Source organism: Hyla sarda, chromosome 2 (assembly GCF_029499605.1).
Source record: "Hyla sarda isolate aHylSar1 chromosome 2, aHylSar1.hap1, whole genome shotgun sequence".
In the NCBI taxonomy this organism is placed as follows: Eukaryota; Metazoa; Chordata; class Amphibia; order Anura; family Hylidae; genus Hyla; species Hyla sarda.
The window spans coordinates 308207725-308228180 of record NC_079190.1 but is presented as its reverse complement, the minus strand read 5'-3'; the positions used below and the strand labels follow the sequence as shown (position 1 = coordinate 308228180).

Genomic DNA, 20456 nt, shown 5'->3' with positions numbered 1-20456 from the left:
ACAAAATGAGCAACTGGAGAAGAAGACCATATCAGAGCAGTCAAGGAGCACAGTTTGATCAGGGCAGATTCAATAAGTCCCACAACAGCATCCCCTGAGACACATTAACTAAAGTGAACTGGGCCAACCTGATCACATAGTAGAATTTCAGAAAATGTGGCACCGATAGACCGCCCAGCTATTTATGGTAGAGCATAATCCTACATGGAATGCGCGGTTGCTGGCCACACCAAATAAATATCAACACATCTTTTTGGAGGGATCGCAAATCACTAAGATTTACAGAAATCGAGGGGGCGTGACCTGGCCGTGAGTGGAAATGGCCGCTTAGTTGCACAGCTCCGCAGCAGACTCTCGGGTATTAGTGGTTAAAACCTGCCAGCGACTCTACCTGTGCCTCTGCAGCATTATGGCGACTCAGGGCAGGAAGTGGGCTAAGAAGCGGGGAGAATTTGGGACTCTAAGGCAGTTCTTTGTTCCGGGTTCTGTCTCAGCGCGTGGGCTCAAAGATGGCGCGGCCTCCTCCAGCTACCGGATCAATGCAGTGGAACCTGTTTCCCCACAAGCTCATGGGACTCAGGCCGCAGCTACTAGCCACCAAGTAAGGGGGACTCTGCCCACCATTAAAGCCGGGTCTACCTGCTATTTACCGGCCAACTGGGCTGCTACTGATGCCGCTTGTCAGCCAGACATGGCGGCGATGGAGGAGGGGGATGACACGCTGCCACTACGACCTGGGGAGGTTACTGACCTGCTGGGGGATGATGCCTCTCCCCCACACCACCGTTTCACCTCGTCTCCTCACACGAGCCCCGTGAAGCAAAAACCGAAGTTAGCTGCTGCAACAGCTGACACGTGGGATGCGGATCCTGCTGGGGCTCCCAGTGACCGAGAGACCGAGAGTGATATGTTTGCCTTCTACCAGGCTTCGGATTAAAAAGCAGCGTCAGAAGCGACATTAAAGGAGATACTGCAACTTCTCCGTTCATCCCTCCATATGGACTTTGCTTCTCTCGAGGCCAGTTAACTCCACGGTTAAAGCTCTGGAACGCAAAATCGTGCATGCTGAAACCAAGTTGGCATCCTTCGCTGCAGTGCATAACGAGCTGGTGGATGCTCACAATACATTGGATGATAAAATTCTTGTGGTTCAGGAGAAGTTGGTGGATACTTAAGACCGCAACAGAAGGAATAATGTTAAATTTCGGGGCATTCCGGAAACAATTCCAAATTCGCAACTCGCCAAATATGTGAGGGAGCTGACCAGTCACTTGCTACCAGACCTGGAAGTGTTTGAATATAGCATAGATCGGGCTAAGCCTAAATCGCTCCCAGATGAAATACCTAGAGATGTTCTGGCTCGCTACACATTCTTTAACCCCTTAACCCCTTAAGGACCCAGCCATTTTACACCTTAGGACCCGGCAATTTTTTCACATCTCACCACTGTCACTTTAAACATTAATAACTCTGGAATGCTTTTAGTTATCATTCTTATTCCGAGATTGTTTTTTCGTGACATATTCTACTTTAACACAGTGGTAAATTTTTGTCGATACTTGCATCCTTTCTTGGTGAAAAATCCCCAAATTTGATGAAAAATTAGAAAATTTAAATTTTTTCTAACTTTGAAGCTCTCTGCTTGTAAGGAAAATGGATATTCAAAATAAAAAAAATTTTTTATTCACATATACAATATGTCTACTTTATGTTTGCATCATAAAATTGATGTGTTTTTACTTTTGGAAGACACCAGAGGGCTTCAAAGTTCAGCAGCAATTTTCCAATTTTTCACAAAATTTCAAAACTCACTATTTTTCAGGGACCAGTTCAGGTTTGAAGTGAATTTGAAGGGTCTTCATCTTAGAAATACCCCACAAATGACCCCATTATAAAAACTGCACCCCCCAAAGTATTCAAAATCACATTCAGTCAGCGTTTTAACCCTTTAGGTGTTTCACAGGAATAGCAGCAAAGTGAAGGAGAAAATTCACAATCTTCATTTTTCACACTCACATGTTCTTGTAGACCCAATTTTTGAATTTTTACAAGGGGTAAAATGAGAAAATTTTTACTTCTATTTGTAGCCCAATTTCTCTCTAGTAAGCACATACCTCATACGTCTATGTAAAGTGTTCGGCTCAGAAGCGAAGGAGCGACAAGGGGATTTTGGAGAGTACGTTTTTCTGAAATGGTTTTTGGGGGGCATATTGCATTTAGGAAGCCCCTATGGTGCCAGAACAGCAAAAACACCCACATGGCATACCATTTTGGAAACTAGACCCCTTGAGGAACATAACAAGGAATTAAGTGAGCCTTAATACCCCACAGGGGTTTCACGACTTTTCCATATGTACATTTTTTTTATTTTTTTTTCACTAAAATGTGTGTTTCCCCCCAAATTTCACATTTTTGCAAGGGTTAATAGCAGTAATTACTGCCCAAAATTTGTAACCCCATCTCTTCTGAGTATGGAGGTACCCCATAAGTTCCCCTGAAGTGCACTACGGGCGAACTACAATGCTCAGAAGAGAAGGAGTAATATTTGGCTTTTTGAGAGCAAATTTTGCTAGGGGGGCATGTCGCATTTAGGAAGCCTCCATGGTGCCAGAACAGCAAAAACACCCACATGGCATACCATTTTGGAAACTAGACCCCTTGAGGAACGTAACAAGGAATTAAGTGAGCCTTAATACCCCACAGGGGTTTCACGACTTTTCCATATGTACATTTTTTTTATTTTTTTTTCACTAAAATGTGTGTTTCCCCCCAAATTTCACATTTTTGCAAGGGTTAATAGCAGTAAATACTGCCCAAAATTTGTAACCCCATCTCTTCTGAGTATGGAGGTACCCCATAAGTTCCCCTGAAGTGCACTACGGGCGAACTACAATGCTCAGAAGAGAAGGAGTAATATTTGGCTTTTTGAGAGCAAATTTTGCTAGGGGGGCATGTCGCATTTAGGAAGCCTCTATGGTGCCAGAACAGCAAAAACACCCACATGGCATACCATTTTGGAAACTAGACCCCTTGAGGAACATAACAAGGAATTCAGTGAGCCTTAATGCCCCACAGGGGTTTCACGACTTTTCCATATGTACATTTTTTTTATTTTTTTTTCACTAAAATGTGTGTTTCCCCCCAAATTTCACATTTTTGCAAGGGTTAATAGCAGTAAATACTGCCCAAAATTTGTAACCCCATCTCTTCTGAGTATGGAGGTACCCCATAAGTTCCCCTGAAGTGCACTACGGGCGAACTACAATGCTCAGAAGAGAAGGAGTAATATTTGGCTTTTTGAGAGCAAATTTTGCTAGGGGGGCATGTCGCATTTAGGAAGCCTCTATGGTGCCAGAACAGCAAAAACACCCACATGGCATACCATTTTGGAAACTAGACCCCTTGAGGAACATAACAAGGAATTAAGTGAGCCTTAATACCCCACAGGGGTTTCACGACTTTTCCATATGTACATTTTTTTTTATTTTTTTTTCACCAAAATGTGTGTTTCCCCCCAAATTTCACATTTTTGCAAGGGTTAATAGCAGTAAATACTGCCCAAAATTTGTAACCCCATCTCTTCTGAGTATGGAGGTACCCCATAAGTTCCCCTGAAGTGCACTACGGGCGAACTACATTGCTCAGAAGAGAAGGAGTAATATTTGGCTTTTTGAGAGAAAATTTTGCTAGGGGGGCATGTCGCATTTAGGAAGCCTCTATGGTGCCAGAACAGCAAAAACACCCACATGGCATACCATTTTGGAAACTAGACCCCTTGAGGAACGTAACAGGGAATTAAGTGAGCCTTAATACCCCACAGGGGTTTCACGACTTTTCCATATGTACATTTTTTTTATTTTTTTTTCACTAAAATGTGTGTTTCCCCCCAAATTTCAAATTTTTGCAAGGGTTAATAGCAGTAAATACTGCCCAAAATTTGTAACCCCATCTCTTCTGAGTATGGAGGTACCCCATAAGTTCCCCTGAAGTGCACTACGGACGAATTACAATGCTCAGAAGAGAAGGAGTCACATTTGCAAACTTTGCTGAAATGGGGGGGACATGTCGCATTTAGGAAGCCCCTATGGTGCCAGGACAGCAAAAAAAAAACACATGGCATCACATTTTGGAAACTAGACCCCTTGAGGAACGTAACAAGGGGTAAAGTAAGCCTTAATACCCCACAGGGGTTTCACGACTTTTGCACATGTAAAATAAAAAAATAAAAATTTCACTAAAATGTGGGTTTTCCCCAAAATTTTACATTTTTACAAGGGTTAATAGCAGAAAAGACACCACAAAATGTGTAAATACATTTCTTTGGAATAAGGACATACCTTAATTTTTTATGATTTTCGCTCCGCGGGTGCACACCAGGTCTTAGAGTGGGAAGTCAGTCAGGGGCCTTGAGCTTATTATAGCAGCCAGGATGTGGGACCCCCCCCTCAAGGAGCATTAATGGGGGGAGCACTGAGCCCTAAAATAGGGGAACACTATGGGGGACAACGGGCCGTAACTGGGGTAGACAGGTGGGGTACAGAGGGCCAGAAAACTATAAATCATAAAATAATAAAACAGGATATGTTCCCAGAATGATGACCCAGAGCATAGCCAAAACTAAAAAAAATATGCCGCCACAAACCCTATGCTCTGAGTCATTATTCTGGGAATGTGATGTGTGTGGCCGTCCCTAACCTGTTGCCTCAAATGCGCACCCGCTCAGGTGGAGAGAGAGCACTGCGCATTTGAGGCAACATAAAAAGTCCCTGATGATAGTGACTCAGTGACCTATGACCCATTTCTGAAAAAAACACCCCTAGAGGTCTTATCAGGTTTTTTTTTTTTTTTCAGTTTTTTTGGGCAATTTAGTGGTTTACGGGGGTTAAAATTTGGAATGTACTCTGGACTTTGTACATTGGTCAAATTATGGAAAAATAAAATGTAAAGGGAAAATTTAGTGCTCCATGGAAGTGTGATACTCCCTGAAGCAGCCTATGCAGAGGCCCGGATTATCTGGGCAAGTGTCACACTGATACGTGGTGTCCTTCCGTCTCCCCTTCTTGTGACACACTCTGCATCTTTTCTGGGATCGTCCCGACTTTCCACTGTGGGGGATCACACCTGGAAAGTGCTGGCCTGGGACGATCCTGGCGCCTACAACTCCAGACCCTTGGGAACTCCGGCCTGATCTTTCCTGGTCAGCAAAGATCAGGAACCTTAGGACTTCTTCTTGGTACTGGAGGAATGTCCCTGTGTTGCCAGCGTACTGGGATAGTACAAAAGCGTTGTACATGGCAACCTGTACCAAGTAGACCGCAACTTTTTTGTACCATGCCCGTGTTTTCCGCATGGCGTTGTATGGCTTGAGGACTTGATCTGAGAGATCAACTCCCCCCATATACCGATTGTAGTCCAGAATACAATCGGGCTTGAGGACCGGTCCCGCGGTACCTCGCACAGGGACAGGGGTGCTGCCATTCCCATGAATAGTGGTGAGCATAAGGACATCCCTCTTATCCTTATACTTCACCAACAACAGGTTATCATGGGTAAGGGCACGGGACTCACCCTTGGGGATAGGCGTCTGGACCAAATTTAGAGGGAGGCCTCTCTGGTTCCTCCGCACGGTCCCACAAGCGGATGTGGATCTGGCGGCAAGGGATGTGAAGAGAGGGATGCTGGTATAAAAGTTATCCACGTACACGTGGTAACCCTTATCCAGCAATGGGTGCATAAGGTCCCAAACGATTTTCCCGCTAACACCCAGAGTGGGGGAACAATCTGGGGGTTCAATACGGGAATCTCGTCCCTCATATACTCTAAACCTGCAAGTGTACCCGGAGGTACTCTCGCAGAGTTCATAGAGCTTCACGCCATACCGCGCCCGCTTCGAGGGAATATACTGGCGGAAGATGAGTCTCCCCTTAAAACTGATGAGAGACTCATCTACCGAGAGGTCCCTGAGCGGTACATAGGCCTCCAAAAATTTGGCCCCAAAGTGATCGATGACCGGCCTCACTTTGTAAAGCCGGTAATGGGCGGGATCACCTCGGGGCGGACATGCCTCATTATCTGCATAATGCAGGCATTTCCGAATCGCCTCGTACCGCTTCCGTGTCATCGCCATACTGTAAAGTGGGGTCTGGTAGAGGACGTCCCCGCTCCAGTAATGACGGACACTTGGTTTTTTGTCCAGGCCCATATGCAGCGTGAGGCCCCAAAATGTCCTCATTTCCGCTGCATCAATGGCGCGCCATTCATTGGACCTGGCCAAAAACGAATCTGGGTGGTGGGCAATGAACTGCTGGGCGTACAAGTTCGTTTGCTCCACCATGTGATTGACCAGGCTGTCACTGAAAAAAAACGTTAAAAAGTCCAGATCAGTGAAGCCAGCCGTGTCAATCCGGATTCCTGAGTCGCCAACATACTCAGGAATCCGTGGCTGATAACCCTCTGGGGGGCTCCAGACAGGTTCATCGGAAGGGGGCTCCGGTGCACTTGTCTGGGGGGGCCGGACTCCTATTACGAGCAGCATTGCCACTCGTACTAGTGTCAGCCACTGGGTCACTATCATGGGGGGTGCGTGGCCTCGCCTGGCGGCGTCTCCGCCGTCGTACAGGGGACTCATCATCACTGCTAGATGATGAGGAGGACGATGAAGAACACAAAAATGTAGGATCTTCATCGTCCTCACTGGCAGATTCGGAGTCGGAGGCTAAAAAAGCGTAAGCCTCGACTGCCGAAAATGCCCGGCGAGCCATCGCCTTTTTTCTACGGTGGCGGGGGGAGGGGGGGGTGTGCGGGGGGGGGGGGGGGGGGGGGAAGTATGTAGTGTGGTGCTTGGTGTAATACTTTATATAACGGTGTGTGATTATCACTCACACACAGTTATAATGGAAAAAAAAAAAAAAAACACGCTGCGGCCAAAAAAAAAAAAAAGGGGTGGCGCACGCAGCGCCCTGAACCCCTAATAGGTCCCGGGTGACACTGATCACAGGACCCTAGGGGCCTATTAGGGGGTCAGGTGGGGGGGGGGGGGATTTTTTTTTTTTAACTTTTAGGTTACTTTTACTTTCAGTTTACCTACCTTTCCCTAAGGGACACACTTTCCCTGCACTAGGGGGGCAATCTTCTCCTGTGAGGGGGCTCTGGATCATAGAGGGGGGGTCCCGGTCCTCTTCACACAGCTTTGCCCGCTTACTGAACTCGAGCGAGCGCGCAAAGCTGCGTGAGAGGTCCGTTAACCCCTCCTCTGCCGCGCTGCTATTGGCCGGACGATCGCTGCTATTGGCCGGACGATTGCGTGATTTCGCAAGCGATCTGTGACGATCGCCGATATGTGGGGGTCCCGGGACCCCCCTTGGCGTCTGCCCTGGATCCCTGCTGAAGGATTTCAGCAGAGATCCGCTTCCGATCTCCGCCGGGTGAGCGGTGGAGACCAGGAAAAGACATGATGTATGCATACGTCATGGGTCCTTAAGACCCAGGGTGTGAAGACGTATGCATACGTCATGGGTCCTGAAGAGGTTAAGGACCAGGCCATTTTACACCTTAGGACCAGAGCGTTTTTTGCACATCTGACCACTGTCACTTTAACCCCTTAAGGACACATGACGTTCTCATACGTCTCCATTTCCGAGTCCTTAAGGACACATGACGTATGAGAACGTCATGTGTTTTACAGGCCCCCCGCAACCATTTGGAGCGGAGCCGGTCCCCGATGCCTGCTGAAATCGTTCAGCAGGCATCGGGGCATATCGCCCAGGGGGGTCATTATGACCCCCCCATGTCGGCGATGGCCGCAGATCGCTGGACAATTCAGTCCAGCGATCTGCGGCGGATTCCGGGTCAATCGGGTCTCCAGTGACCCGGTGACCCGGAATTATTGGCTGATCGGGGCCGTCAGAGACGGCCCCTAACAGCCAGAGCCAGCAGGGGTGAGGTGGCACTGGTGCCACCTCACGATCGCCCTGATTACCGGCCGACCAATCAGGGCGCCTGCTGCGGGTGTCACTCCCGCAACCCGCTCCGCCCCTCTTCCGGAGGACGTGAGCGGGTGCGGGACGTGCACCCCGGGTGCTGGGGACCCCGATCCCCGGCGCCCCTGTTGGGATCGGGGCCCCAGGAGCAGCGGCGGAGACGACGAGGGACTGACCTGTGCGGCGAGGATCGTTGGAGGTGAGTGACAGCCTCCTGTTGTTGCTTAGCAACAGCTCCCAGCATGCAAAAAGGGCATGCTGGGAGCTGTAGTTATGCAACAGCAGGAGGCAGACCACCACAACTCCCAGCATGCCCTTATGGGCATGCTGGGACTTGTAGTTTTGCAACAGCTGGAGGCACATTCTTTCTATGGAAAAGTGTACCTTCAGCTGTTGTGTAACTACAACTCCCAGCTTGCACAATCAGCTAAAGTGCATGCTGGGAGTTGTAGTGGTGCATCTGGTGGTTGCATAACTACAACTCCCAGCATGCCCGTTGGCTGTCGGTGACTGCTGAGAGTTGTAGTTTTGCAACAGCTGAAGGCACACTGAGTTAAGTAGCAAACCAGTGTGTCTCCAGCTGTTGCATAACTACAATCCCCAGCCAAAGTAGTATGCCTCCAGCTGTTGCATAACTACAACACCCAGCATGCCCTTCCGCTGTCCGTACATGCTGGGGGTTGTAGCTTTTGCAACAGCTGAAGGCACACTGGTTGCAAAACACTGAGTTTGTTACCAAACTCGGTGTTTCACAACCAGTGTGCCTCCAGCTGTTGCAAAACTACAACTCCCAGCATGCACTGATAGACCGTACATGCTGTGAGTTGTAGTTTTGCAACAGCTGGATGTCCCCCCCCCCCCCCCCAATGTGAACGTACAGGGTACACTCACATGGGCGGAGGATTACAGTAAGTATCCGGCTGCAAGTTTGAGGTGCGGCAAAATTTCTGCCGCAGCTCAAACTGCCAGCGAGAAACTACTGTGAACCCCCCGCCCGTGTGACTGTACCCTAAAAACACTACACTACACTAACACACAATAAAATAAAAAGTAAAAAACACTACATATACACATACCCCTACACAGCCCCCCTCCCCTCCCCAATAAAAATGAAAAAACGTCTGGTACACCACTGTTTCCAAAACGGAGCCTCCAGCGGTTGCAAAACTACAACTCCCAGCATGCACTGATAGACCGTACATGCTGGGAGTTGTAGTTTTGCAACAGCTGGATTCCCCCCCCCCCAATGTGAACGTACAGGGTACACTCACATGGGCGGAGGATTACAGTAAGTATCCGGCTGCAAGTTTGAGCTGCGTCAAATTTTCTGCAGTAGCTCAAACTGCCAGCGAGAAACTACAGTGAACCCCCGCCCGTGCGAATGTACCCTAAAAACACTACACTACACTAACACAAAATAAAATAAAAAGTAAAAAACACTACATATACACATACCCCTATACAACCCCCCTCCCCAATAAAAATGAAAAACGTCTGGTACGCCACTGTTTCCAAAACGGAGCCTCCAGCTGTTGCAAAACAACTACTCCCAGTATTGCCAGATAGCCGTTGACTGTCCAGGCATGCTGGGAGTTTTACAACAGCTGGAGGCACCCTGTTTGGGAATCACTGGCGTAGAATACCCCTATGTCCACCCCTATGCAAGTCCCTAATTTAGGCCTCAAATGCGCATGGCGCTCTCACTTTGGAGCCCTGTCGTATTTCAAGGCAACAGTTTAGGGCCACATATGGGGTATCGCCGTACTCGGGAGAAATTGGGCTTCAAATTTTGGGGGGTATTTTCTGCTATTACCCTTTTAAAAAATTAAAAATTTTTGGGAAAACAAGCATTTTAGGTAAAAAAAATATATATTTTTTTACATATGCAAAAGTCGTGAAACACCTGTAGGGTATTAAGGTTCAAATTACCCCTTGTTACGTTCCCTGAGGGGTCTAGTTTCCAAAATGGTATGCCATGTGTTTTTTTTTTGCTGTCCTGGCACCATAGGGGCTTCCTAAATGCGGCATGCCCCCAGAGCAAAATTTGCTTTCAAAAAGCCAAATGTGACTCCTTCTCTTCTGAGACCTGTAGTGCACCAGCAGAGCACTTTTCACCCCCATGCGAGGTGTTTTCTGTATCGGGAGAAATTGGGCTTCAAATTTTGGGGGGTATTTTCTGCTATTACCCTTTTTAAAAATGTAAAATTTTTGGGAAACCAAGCATTTTAGGTAAAAAAAATATATATATTTTTTTACATATGCAAAAGTTGTGAATCACCTGTAGGGTATTAAGGTTCACTTTACCCCTTGTTACGTTCCCTGAGGGGTCTAGTTTCCAAAATGGTATGCCATGTTTTTTTTTTTTGCTGTCCTGGCACCATAGGGGCTTCCTAAATGCGGCATGCCCCCCAAAAACCATTTGTCGCTCCTTCCCTTCTGAGCCCTCTACTGCGCCCGCCGAACCATTAACATAGACATATGAGGTATGTGCTTACTCGAGAGAAATTGGGTTTCAAATACAAGTAAAAATTTTCTCCTTTTTATCCCTTGCAAAAATTCAAAAATTGGGTCTACAAGAACATGCGAGTGTAAAAAATGAAGATTTTGAATTTTCTCCTTCACTTTGCTGCTATTCCTGTGAAACACCTAAAGGGTTAATACACTTACTGAATGTTTTTTTGAATACTTTAGGGGGTGTAGTTTTTATAATGGGGTCTTTTATGGGGTATTTCTAATATGAAGACCCTTCAAATCCACTTCAAAACTGAACTGGTCCCTGAAAAATAGTGAGTTTGAAAATTTTGTGAAAAATTTCAAAATTGCTGCTGAACTTTGAAGCCCTATGGTGTCTTCCAAAAGTAAAACCTCATACATTTTATGATGCAAACATAAAGTAGACATATTGTATATGTGAACCCCAAAAAAATATATTTTGAATATCCATTTTCCTTACAAGCAGAGAGCTTCAAAGTTAGAAAAATGCAAAATTTTCATTTTTTTCATCAAATTTTGGGATTTTTCACCAAGAAAGGATGCAAGTTACCATAAAATTTTACCACTAAGTTAAAGTAGAATATGTCACGAAAAAACAATCTCGGAATCAGAATGATAACTAAAAGCATTCCAGAGTTATTAATGTTTAAAGTGACAGTGGTCAGAATTGCAAAAAACGCTCCGGTCCTTAAGGTATAAAATGGCCTGGTCCTTAAGGGGTTAAACATTAATAACTCTGGAATGCTTTTAGTTATCAATCTGATACCGAGATTGTTTTTTAGTGACATATTCTACTTTAACATAGTGGTAAAATTTTGTGGTAACTTGCATCCTTTCTTGGTGAAAAATCCCAAAATTTGATGAAAAATTTGAAAATTTTGCATTTTTCTAACTTTGAAGCTTTCTGCTTGTAAGGAAAATGGATATTCAAAATATTTTTTTTTTTTATTTACATTTCCAATATGTCTACTTTATGTTTGCATCATAAAATTGATGTGTTTTTACTTTTGGAAGACACCAGAGGGCTTCAAAGTTCAGCAGCACTTTTCCAATTTTTCACAAAATTGTGAACCTCGCTTTTTTTCAGAGACCAGTTCAGGTTTGAAGTGGATTTGAAGGGTCTTCCCATTAGAAATACCCCACAAATGACCCCATTATAAAAACTACACCCCCCAAAGTATTCAAAATTACAATCAGTAAGTGTTTTTACTCTTTAGGTGTTTCACAGGAATAGCAGCAAAGTGAAGGAGAAAATTCACAATCATTTTTTACACTCGCATGTTCTTGTAAACCCAATTTTTGAATTTTTACAAGGGGTAAAAGGAGAAAATGTATACTTATATTTGTAGCCCAATTTCTCTCGAGTAAGCACATACCTCATATGTCTATGTAAAGTGTTCGGCGGGCACAGTAGAGGGCGAAGGAGCGACAAGGGGATTTTGGAGAGTACGTTTTTCAGAAATGGTTTTTGGGGGGCATGTTGCATTTAGGAAGCCCCTATGGTGCCAGAACAGCAAAAATAACCCACATGGCATACCATTTTTTTCACTAAAATGTGTGTTTCCCCCCAAATTTCACATTTTTGCAAGGGTTAATAGCAGAAAATACCCCCCAAAATTTGTAACCCCATCTCTTCTGAGTATGGAGGTACCCCATAAGTGGACCTGAAGTGCACTACGGGCGAACTACAATGCTCAGAAGAGGAGGAGCACCATTGAGCTTTTGGAAAGAGAATTTGTTTGGAATGGTAGTCAGGGGCCATGTGCATTTACAAAGCCCCCCGTGGTGCCAGAACAGTGGACCCTCCCCCCACATGTGACCCCATTTTGGAAACTACACCCCTCACAGAATTTAATAAGTGGTGCAGTGAGCATTTACACCCCACTGGCGTTTGACAGATCTTTGGAACAGTGGGCTGTGCAAATGGAAAATTACATTTTTCATTTCCATGGATCACTGTTCCAAAAATCTGTCAGACACCTGTGGGGCGTAAATGCTCACTGTACCCCTTATTACATTACATGAGGGGTGTAGTTTCCAAAATGGGGTCACATGTGGGGGGGTCCATTGTTCTGGTACCATGGGGGCTTTGTAAACACAAGTGGCCTTCAATTCCGGACAAATTTTCTCTTCAAAATCCCAATGGCGCTCCTTCTCTTCTGAGCATTGTAGTGCACCCATAGAGCACTTTACATCCACATATGGGGTATGCTCTTACTCAGAAGAAATTGGGTTACAAATTTTGGGGGGCTTTTTTTTATTTTCCCTTGTGAAAATGAAAAATTTAGGGTGACACCAGCATTTTAGTGAAAAAAAATTTTTTTTTTCATTTTCCCATCCAACTTTAATGAAAATTTGTCAAACACCTGTGGGGTGTTCAGGCTCACTATACCCCTTGCTATGTTCCGTGAGGGGTGTCGTTTCCAATTGGGGTCACATGTGGGTATTTATTTTTTGGGGTTTATGTCAGAACCGCTGTAAAATCAGCCACCCCTGTGCAAATCACCAATTTAGGCCTCAAATGTACATGGTGCGCTCTCACTCCTGAGCCTTGTTGTGCGTCCGCAGAGCATTTTACGCCCACATATGGGGTATCTCCGTACTCAGGAAAAATTGGGTTACAAATTTTGGGGGTCTTTTTTTCCTTTTACCTCCCATGAAAATAAAAAGTAAAGGACAACACCAGCATGTTAGTGTAAAAAAATATTTTTTTTTTTACACTAACAGGCTGGTGTAGACCCCAACTTTTCTTTTTCATAAGGGGTAAAAGGAAAAAAAGCCCCCAAAATTAGTAACGCAATTTCTCCCGAGTATGGAGATACCCCATATGTGGCACTAAACTGTTTCCTTGAAATACGACAGGGCTCTGAAGTGAGAGAGCGCCATGCACATTTGAGGACTAAATTAGGGATTGCACAGGGGTGGACATAGGGGTATTCTACACCAGTGATTCCCAAACAGGGTGCCTCCAGCTGTTGCTAAACTCCCAGCATGCCTGGACAGTTAGTGGCTGTCCGGAAATGCTGGGAGTTGTTGTTTTGCAACAGCTGGAGGCTCTGTTTTGGAAACACTGCCGTACAATATGTTTTTTTATTTTTTATTAGGGGGACAGTGTAAGGGGGTGTAAATGTAGTGTTTTACTCTTTATTATGTGTAAGTGTAGTGTTTTTAGGGTACATTCACACTGGCGGGTTTACAGTGAATTTACCGCTAGGAGTTTGCGCTGCAGTGAAAAATTTGCCACAGCTCATACTTGAAGCAGAAAACTTACTGTAAACCCGCCAGTGTGAATGTACCCTGTACGTTCACATGGGGGGGGGGGCAAACCTGCAGCTGTTTCAAAACTACAACTCCCAGCATGTACTGACAGACCGTGCATGCTGGGAGTTGTACTTTTGCAACAGCTGGAGGCACACTGGTTGGAAAACCTTCAGTTAGGTTCTGTTACCTAACTCAGTATTTTCCAACCAGTGTGCCTCCAGCTGTTGCAAAACTTCAACTCCCAGCATGTACTGATCGCCGAAAGGCATGCTGGGAGATGTAGTTATGCAACAGCTGGAGGGATCGCAACTACAAGTCCCAGCATGCAGAGACAGCTGTTTGCTGTTTAGGCATTCTGGGAGTTGCAGTTTTGCAACATCTGGAGAGCTATAGTTTAGAGACCACTGCACAGGGTTCTCCAAACTGTGGACCTCCAGATGTTGCAAAACTACAACTCCCAGCATGCCCAGACAGCAAACTGCTGTCTGGGCATGCTGGGAGTTGTAGTTTTGCAAGATCTGGAGGTGCACAGTATAGAGATCACTTTGCAGTGGTCTCAAACTGTAGACCTCCAGCTGTTGCAAAACTGCAACTCCCAGCAAGCCTAAACAGCTCTCTGGGCATGCTGGGAGTTGTAGTTTTGCACCATCTCGAGGGTTACAGTTTAGAGACCACTATAGTGGTCTCAGACTGTAGCCCTCCAGATGTTGCTAAGTAACTCACTGGCTTCCGTTGGATCCAGGGAGATGCGTCGCGGTCCTCTTCTTACGTCGGTCGTCGCCCGCTGCCGCCGCTGATCGTCGCCCGCTGCCGTCGCCGATGGGTAAGTGGATCTTCGGCGCCGGTCCCTGTCGGTTTCCCGGTCCTGCCCCGCCTATAGTGGGTGGGCAGGACCGGGAAACCGAAAGTAAACCCCTCCGCCCCCGATATTGGTGGTCGCGTCTAGACCACCAATAGCAGAGATAGGAGGGGTGGCAACCCTGCCACCTCACTCCTATCGCTACAGGGGGATCGTGGGTGTCTAGGACACCCGCGATCCCCCTTCTATTCCGGGTCACCGGGTCACCATAGACCCGTATGACCCGGAATCAGCGCAAATCGCAAGTGTGAATTCACTTGCGATTTGCGCCGATCGCCGACATGGGGGGGTCTAATGACCCCCCTGGGCATTTGCGCGGGGTGCCTGCTGATAGATATCAGCAGTCACCCCGGCCCGATCCCCACAAGGCGCGCGGCGGGGACCGAAATTCCAACGGGCGTACAGGTACGCCCTTGGTCCTTAAGTACCAGGGAGCAAAGGCGTACCTGTACGCCCTTGGTCCTTAAGGGCTTAAGACTAAGGACTCCCTCTTACAACTCTCTAGGAAACGCAAATTACTTCTCACACCCTATGAGGGGATTCAACTGTTCGTGGATTTATCGGTGGCCACACTCCAGGCGAGGAGGAACCTCCACCCTATGACTCAAGAACTGAGACGGTTGGGTATTCCTTACAGGTGGGGCTTCCCCACGAAGCTTTTGGTGCCCCACAGCAACAAGATGCATGCTATCTCCTCCTGAAGGTCTTGAGATTCACCGAAGTTGGGGCTCCCTGACCACCGAGCACCGTAGCCCACGAGACGACCTTCCAGACTGTGACTCTCCTGCACCTCCCTGACCCGACACCTGAGTCTTGCTCCACTGATGGACTCTGTATGGTTTGTTACTTGTTTAGTGAGCATAATGTACCCTGAGTACCCTGCTGCCTAGTGCTTATTGTTGCTTAACCTCCACGTTTGCAAGTGAAAGGTGTCTTCTTGATATCTACAGTAGTGTTTGTATTAGGTTTTGTCTTTCTCTTTTCCTTTACGTTGTGCTTAATCTCTGTGCGCACAGTGATACCTATATCTGTGGTACCGGTGAGAAGCCAGCGGACTACCCCCCTCCTTTTGGCGCAACCCCCCCCCCCCTCCCCCTGTGTCCTTCCTATTGCATTCTTTTGTCTTACCTCTTTCTATCCTATCCCCTTTCCTCTCTTACCCTTTTTTCCTGCTGATTCCTCTCTGACTATGGGCATTCAGGTCTTATCTTTAAACATGAATGGATAATAGTTAATAGTCCTCAGAAACGGAATTTCCTGTGGTGCGAGGCTTTACGAAGTCCAGCAGACATCCTGTGTATTCAGGAGACACATTTGTCATCTGTCAACCTTCCGCTTCTGCGCCATAGGAGATTCCCAATAATTGTCTCTTCAGAGTATCCTCGGAAAAAGAGGGGAGTCCTAATAGCGTTCAGTGACAAAATAGCAGTGACTATTCAGCAACAAATTATTGATCCCCAGAGCCGCTATATTATTATATTGGGTCTCATTGACAGTGTTTGTATACCGTAGTCAACCTGTACACTCCTAATGTAGGACAGAGGCGTTTTCTGAAACGAGTGTTAAAGAAAGTGGAGACTGTTAGACAGGGCTCCCTAGTGATTTGTGGGGATTTCAACTCAGTGATGTCGCCCTCGTTAGATTGCTCCTCTCCTACTCCCACACAGAGTTTTTCTTTAGAGTCCCTTTTGCCTGGCTATAATCTTTTTGATATCTGGCAACTACAGCACGCCTCGGAGAGGGATTATACGAATTGCTCGACGAGGTACCACTCCTTTTCGAGAATAGACATGATTTTGGTAGATAGAACGTTAATTGAGAGAGTGATGAACTCTGACATTGGTCTTCGGACATGGTCCGACCACACACCGGTCCGGGTGACCATTAGCGATGTTTTCCCGAAACATAATGATTTTGTATGGCGTGCCACCACTCATTTAATTGCGCATGATACCCACGCGGCTTGTTTGAAAAGTGTTCTTACTGAGTATTTTTCTTTGAATGTAACCACAGACGTTAGCCCTGCCACTGTCTGGATGGCCCAAAAGGCAGTCATACGGGGTTCCTTCTTTCAACTGGGGGCCACCTTAAAAAAACACAGGACTCTCGCTCTCAATGAGTCACTTAACAAAATTGCTTTTTCTCCTGAGGGAGACGCCCATTTGAGGGCCAAATGTCTGCATATGAGACGCCTGCTACTCCATGACTGAGAGGTCACTTAGAAAATCTAAAATGTCTTTCTATATGCATGACAATAGGGTGGGCTCGCTACTTGCGAAAAAGCTCAGACCGTGGTTTCTTAGGTATCGTATCTCTACTCTGACACACCCCAAGACCCTCCAACATCAAAAATCACCCCAACACATTGCTGATGCCTTCAGAGACTACTATGAAACTTTATACAATCTACATAACGATCCCCAATGCCCCCAGCCGCCCCAATCAGATATTGACGCTTTTCTTGCTTCTCACAATCTACCCCAACTTTCTTCCTCTGCTCTCTCTACTCTCAATTCACCCCTTACTGCCCAGGAGATAGTTGACGCTGTCAGATCTATGCCCACAAAAAGCCCCTGGACCAGATGGTCTTCCTAATGAATACTATAAGAGATTCCTACCGATTTTACTTCCTCACCTACTCCCTGTGTTTACCTTGGCTACTGAGACAGGTTCCCTTCCTGCAGATATGCTAGACGCACTGATAACCACAATCCCAAAACCATGGAAATCTCCTGAGTTGGCCTCTAAGAAAAAAAAAAAAAAAGAAAGAAAAAAAAAAAAAAAGATTCACAGAAATCGAAAGGGTACAAAACAGATAAAAGAGGCATGGTAACTGGATCAGTTGAGACTCCCTGTTCTGTACAGATCACTTTTCTCCTTATCACAGATAGGATTACACTAAAACTGACAACTTAGCCTCCCATTCCTGTTTAGATTGACCCCTGCAAAGGTCACAGGACAAGGCATTTCCAAAAACCTCTCCCATTTGTGTCAATAGGTCAGCTACAGAATACTGTTGCTTACGTTCATGGGGCTTGTTGTAAAGCATATGTCTACATCCTGTTGAAAATTGCTCAGGCAAGATGCCAGGCCTCATAATAAAAGCAAATATAGATGTATATCAGCTTACCCCAAAGTCCATATAACCAGGCACGGAGAAAGGCGCAGACTGCACCCCAACTAAATCAGCAAAATCAAAAGAACTCCAGCTCGGTACAGATCAGTGTGCCATCTTTAATCACATGACACTACACGGATCACAGGTACAAACAGGATGTGACGCGTTTCGCCCAGGTGGTGGCTTTACTCATTAGTAAGGCCAGCACCTGGCCGAAACGCATCACATCCTGTTTGTACCTGTGATCCGTGTAGCTTAATGTGATTAAAAATGGCATACTGATCTGTACCGTGCTGGAGTTCTTTTGATTTTGTCCCCTTAATAAGGTACAAAAAAATAAATACAATCAGAAATCCGAAACAGATTAAAAAGGAAAAAAAATTATCTGGCGTTAGTCAGAAAAAATTTATTAAATCTAGACGACACATACCTGGACCTGTCAGCAGCTTCCCGCCCTTGCTTACAACCCTGCTGCTGAGCATTGTGCTCAAACTGTTTACAATAATTTACTCCATTTTGTTTCTGTCTCTCTTACAGAACCCCATTGGAATTTATTCAACTCTTTAGAATGAACCATTCTTTCACCAATATTTTAAGGCAGACTGCATCGTTAGGTCCTTGGTGGCAATAGGATTGAATGAAACAGCTGAATTCAATGACAAAGTTGTCTCCCAATGTTTTTGCCCATAATTATATGTTGTGACATTACAGAAGATTTATGAAATATCAATTACAATTCTACTTTATAATTGTTGAGATACAGGTATGTATAAGATTTGACACGGTTTATTATTTACAGGACTAGTACACATACCAGTGAGCCAAAAAACTCCATCCTCTTGCCGATGGACTTTGAGGTGTTCCACTGAAAAGGCAACTGGTTCGGGAACAACTGGGGAGGGGTAGATACTTGGACCATCATCCTGTGACACAAAACATATCAGCAATTCGGCTATCTGTCTGGTTACAACCGTAGCGATTCCTTTTTTTTTTCTTCACTATATGATTGAATCCAGATGGTATAATGCACAACAGAAATGCTTTTAAGTAGGGGGAAGATATTCTACCTCTAAAGGTGGCCATACACCTTATTTTGCTAACTGATCCCCCTATACATGCACACTTGGTAAAGCTAATTCTTATTGTGTCCCACTGCATAGGAAAGTATAGCAACCTATGCTTTTCTACGCAATAATGGTAGTGGTATATGCCTAGTAATACTACAAAAAAAGATTTTTGTACTCACCGTAAAATCTATCTCATAGCCTTTATTGGGGGACACCTAACTGATGGGGTATATGCTCTTGCCACTAGGAGGCGCTGACACTAGGAAAAAAAGTCGGCTCCTCCCTGGCAGGATATACTCGCCCACCTGCAGTGATGTAATCAGTTTTGTCACAAAGCTGTAGGAGAAGCCAACAAAGACAAATGTCCAAAGGACCCTAGAAGGGAAACCCGGATGAACTATCCAAGAGACGGAAAAACAGTCCGGAATAAAAGACGAAGAAATGGGTGGGTGCGGTGTCCCCTTATGAAGGCTATGAGAAAGATTTTACGGTGAGTACAAAAATCTTCTTTTCTCAGTCGCTCTTCATTGGGGGACACCTAACTGATGGGATGTACCAAACCAGTCCCCTAGGGTGGGAAAAACAACCCCCGGAGAAAAGGAATCAGTCCCGAGACTGAAATCACATGTCCATAAGGCCTGCAGAAGAGCCCCCCCAGGCGGAGACACACTAGGCCCAGAAAATGGACTCCTGGAAAAACACCCGTCCCAGGAGCTGGCCTAGGACGCCAAGGGAAAAAGCCGACCCTGTAGAGACCCAAGGCACCCGGGTCATAAAGAGAGACAAGGAACCACAGGAAACAAAGAGAAGGAATCCTGCTCTGGAGAGGCCCGGAGCATGAGAGCAAGGACCTGAACAGCCGCAGACAAAAGAACCCCTATCCCAGGGGCCCGCCATGAGCACCCAGAAGGCAAAATAGTCATACTAGTGTAAAGCCGATAACCTGAACGCCCTCCAACTCTGGAGGACATAGACCCCGAAGGAAGAAAGGAGCGGCCAACACCCTGAAAAGAGGGGGAATCTCGGATACCAGAGAGACGGACAAGGAAACTGGAGACATAGAGCCACCTGGAAGATAAATCCCTGAAGAGTATGGGAAACAGACATCCTAGAAAAACTCTCTGGGCGACAAACTTCCATGAAAAAGTGGAGGCGTGCGGAACAGAAAGACCGCCCAGATTAATGGTATCGCGGGGGAGTCTTGGCCGGATCACTACACATGCCCAAGACATAAACCATCACCAAGGCCCCAGGAACCGGAAAAAAAAAAACACCAGAAAAGAAGGTACTCAACAGCTTCATAGGACAGGGTCCAAGCTGAGGAGACCAACCATTCCCCGACCCCGGTGGTCCAAGCACCAGAGCACTCTGAAGAAACAACCCGCCAGAAGGGAACGGAGGAAGAAATAAATGAGAACCTAGCTGGGATTCTCAGGGCCTGGGCACAGGAAGGATGAACCCAGAAGACTTTGGTGTCTGCGCAGTACAACTGGTACAGATAAAAGGGAAAAATCTTCCAGGGAGATTGTACCAGCTCCTCCACAGAGGAGAGTGCCAAGCTGCGTGAACAGCAGTAGATAACCAAAAGCAGAAAGAGAGGCAGGCTGCAATGGTGGACAGCGAGCCCACCAGCCTAGAAAGGAAAAGGCTCTGTTGAATGCTCTCAGCAAAAAAACAAA

The 20456-nt window shown here is 46.1% G+C and overlaps 1 protein-coding gene and 1 long non-coding RNA gene across 3 annotated transcripts in view; one reads left to right on the top strand and one right to left on the bottom strand.

Annotated features, from left to right (window-relative positions):
* The window catches only part of LOC130356324 (uncharacterized), a 64805-nt gene extending 46360 nt beyond the window's left edge, over positions 1 to 18445 (top strand). The window contains exon 3 of the long non-coding RNA XR_008888849.1: positions 18248 to 18445. This is a non-coding gene — a long non-coding RNA (uncharacterized LOC130356324). The remainder of the gene's footprint in view (positions 1 to 18247) is intronic.
* Positions 1 to 20456, bottom strand: part of LOC130356323 (bridge-like lipid transfer protein family member 3A) — a 101506-nt gene that overhangs the window by 67028 nt on the left and 14022 nt on the right. For both annotated transcript variants that reach the window (XM_056557660.1, XM_056557659.1), the window contains exon 12: positions 18525 to 18633. In XM_056557660.1, the coding sequence (XP_056413635.1) occupies positions 18525 to 18633 (109 nt within the window). The remainder of the gene's footprint in view (positions 1 to 18524; positions 18634 to 20456) is intronic.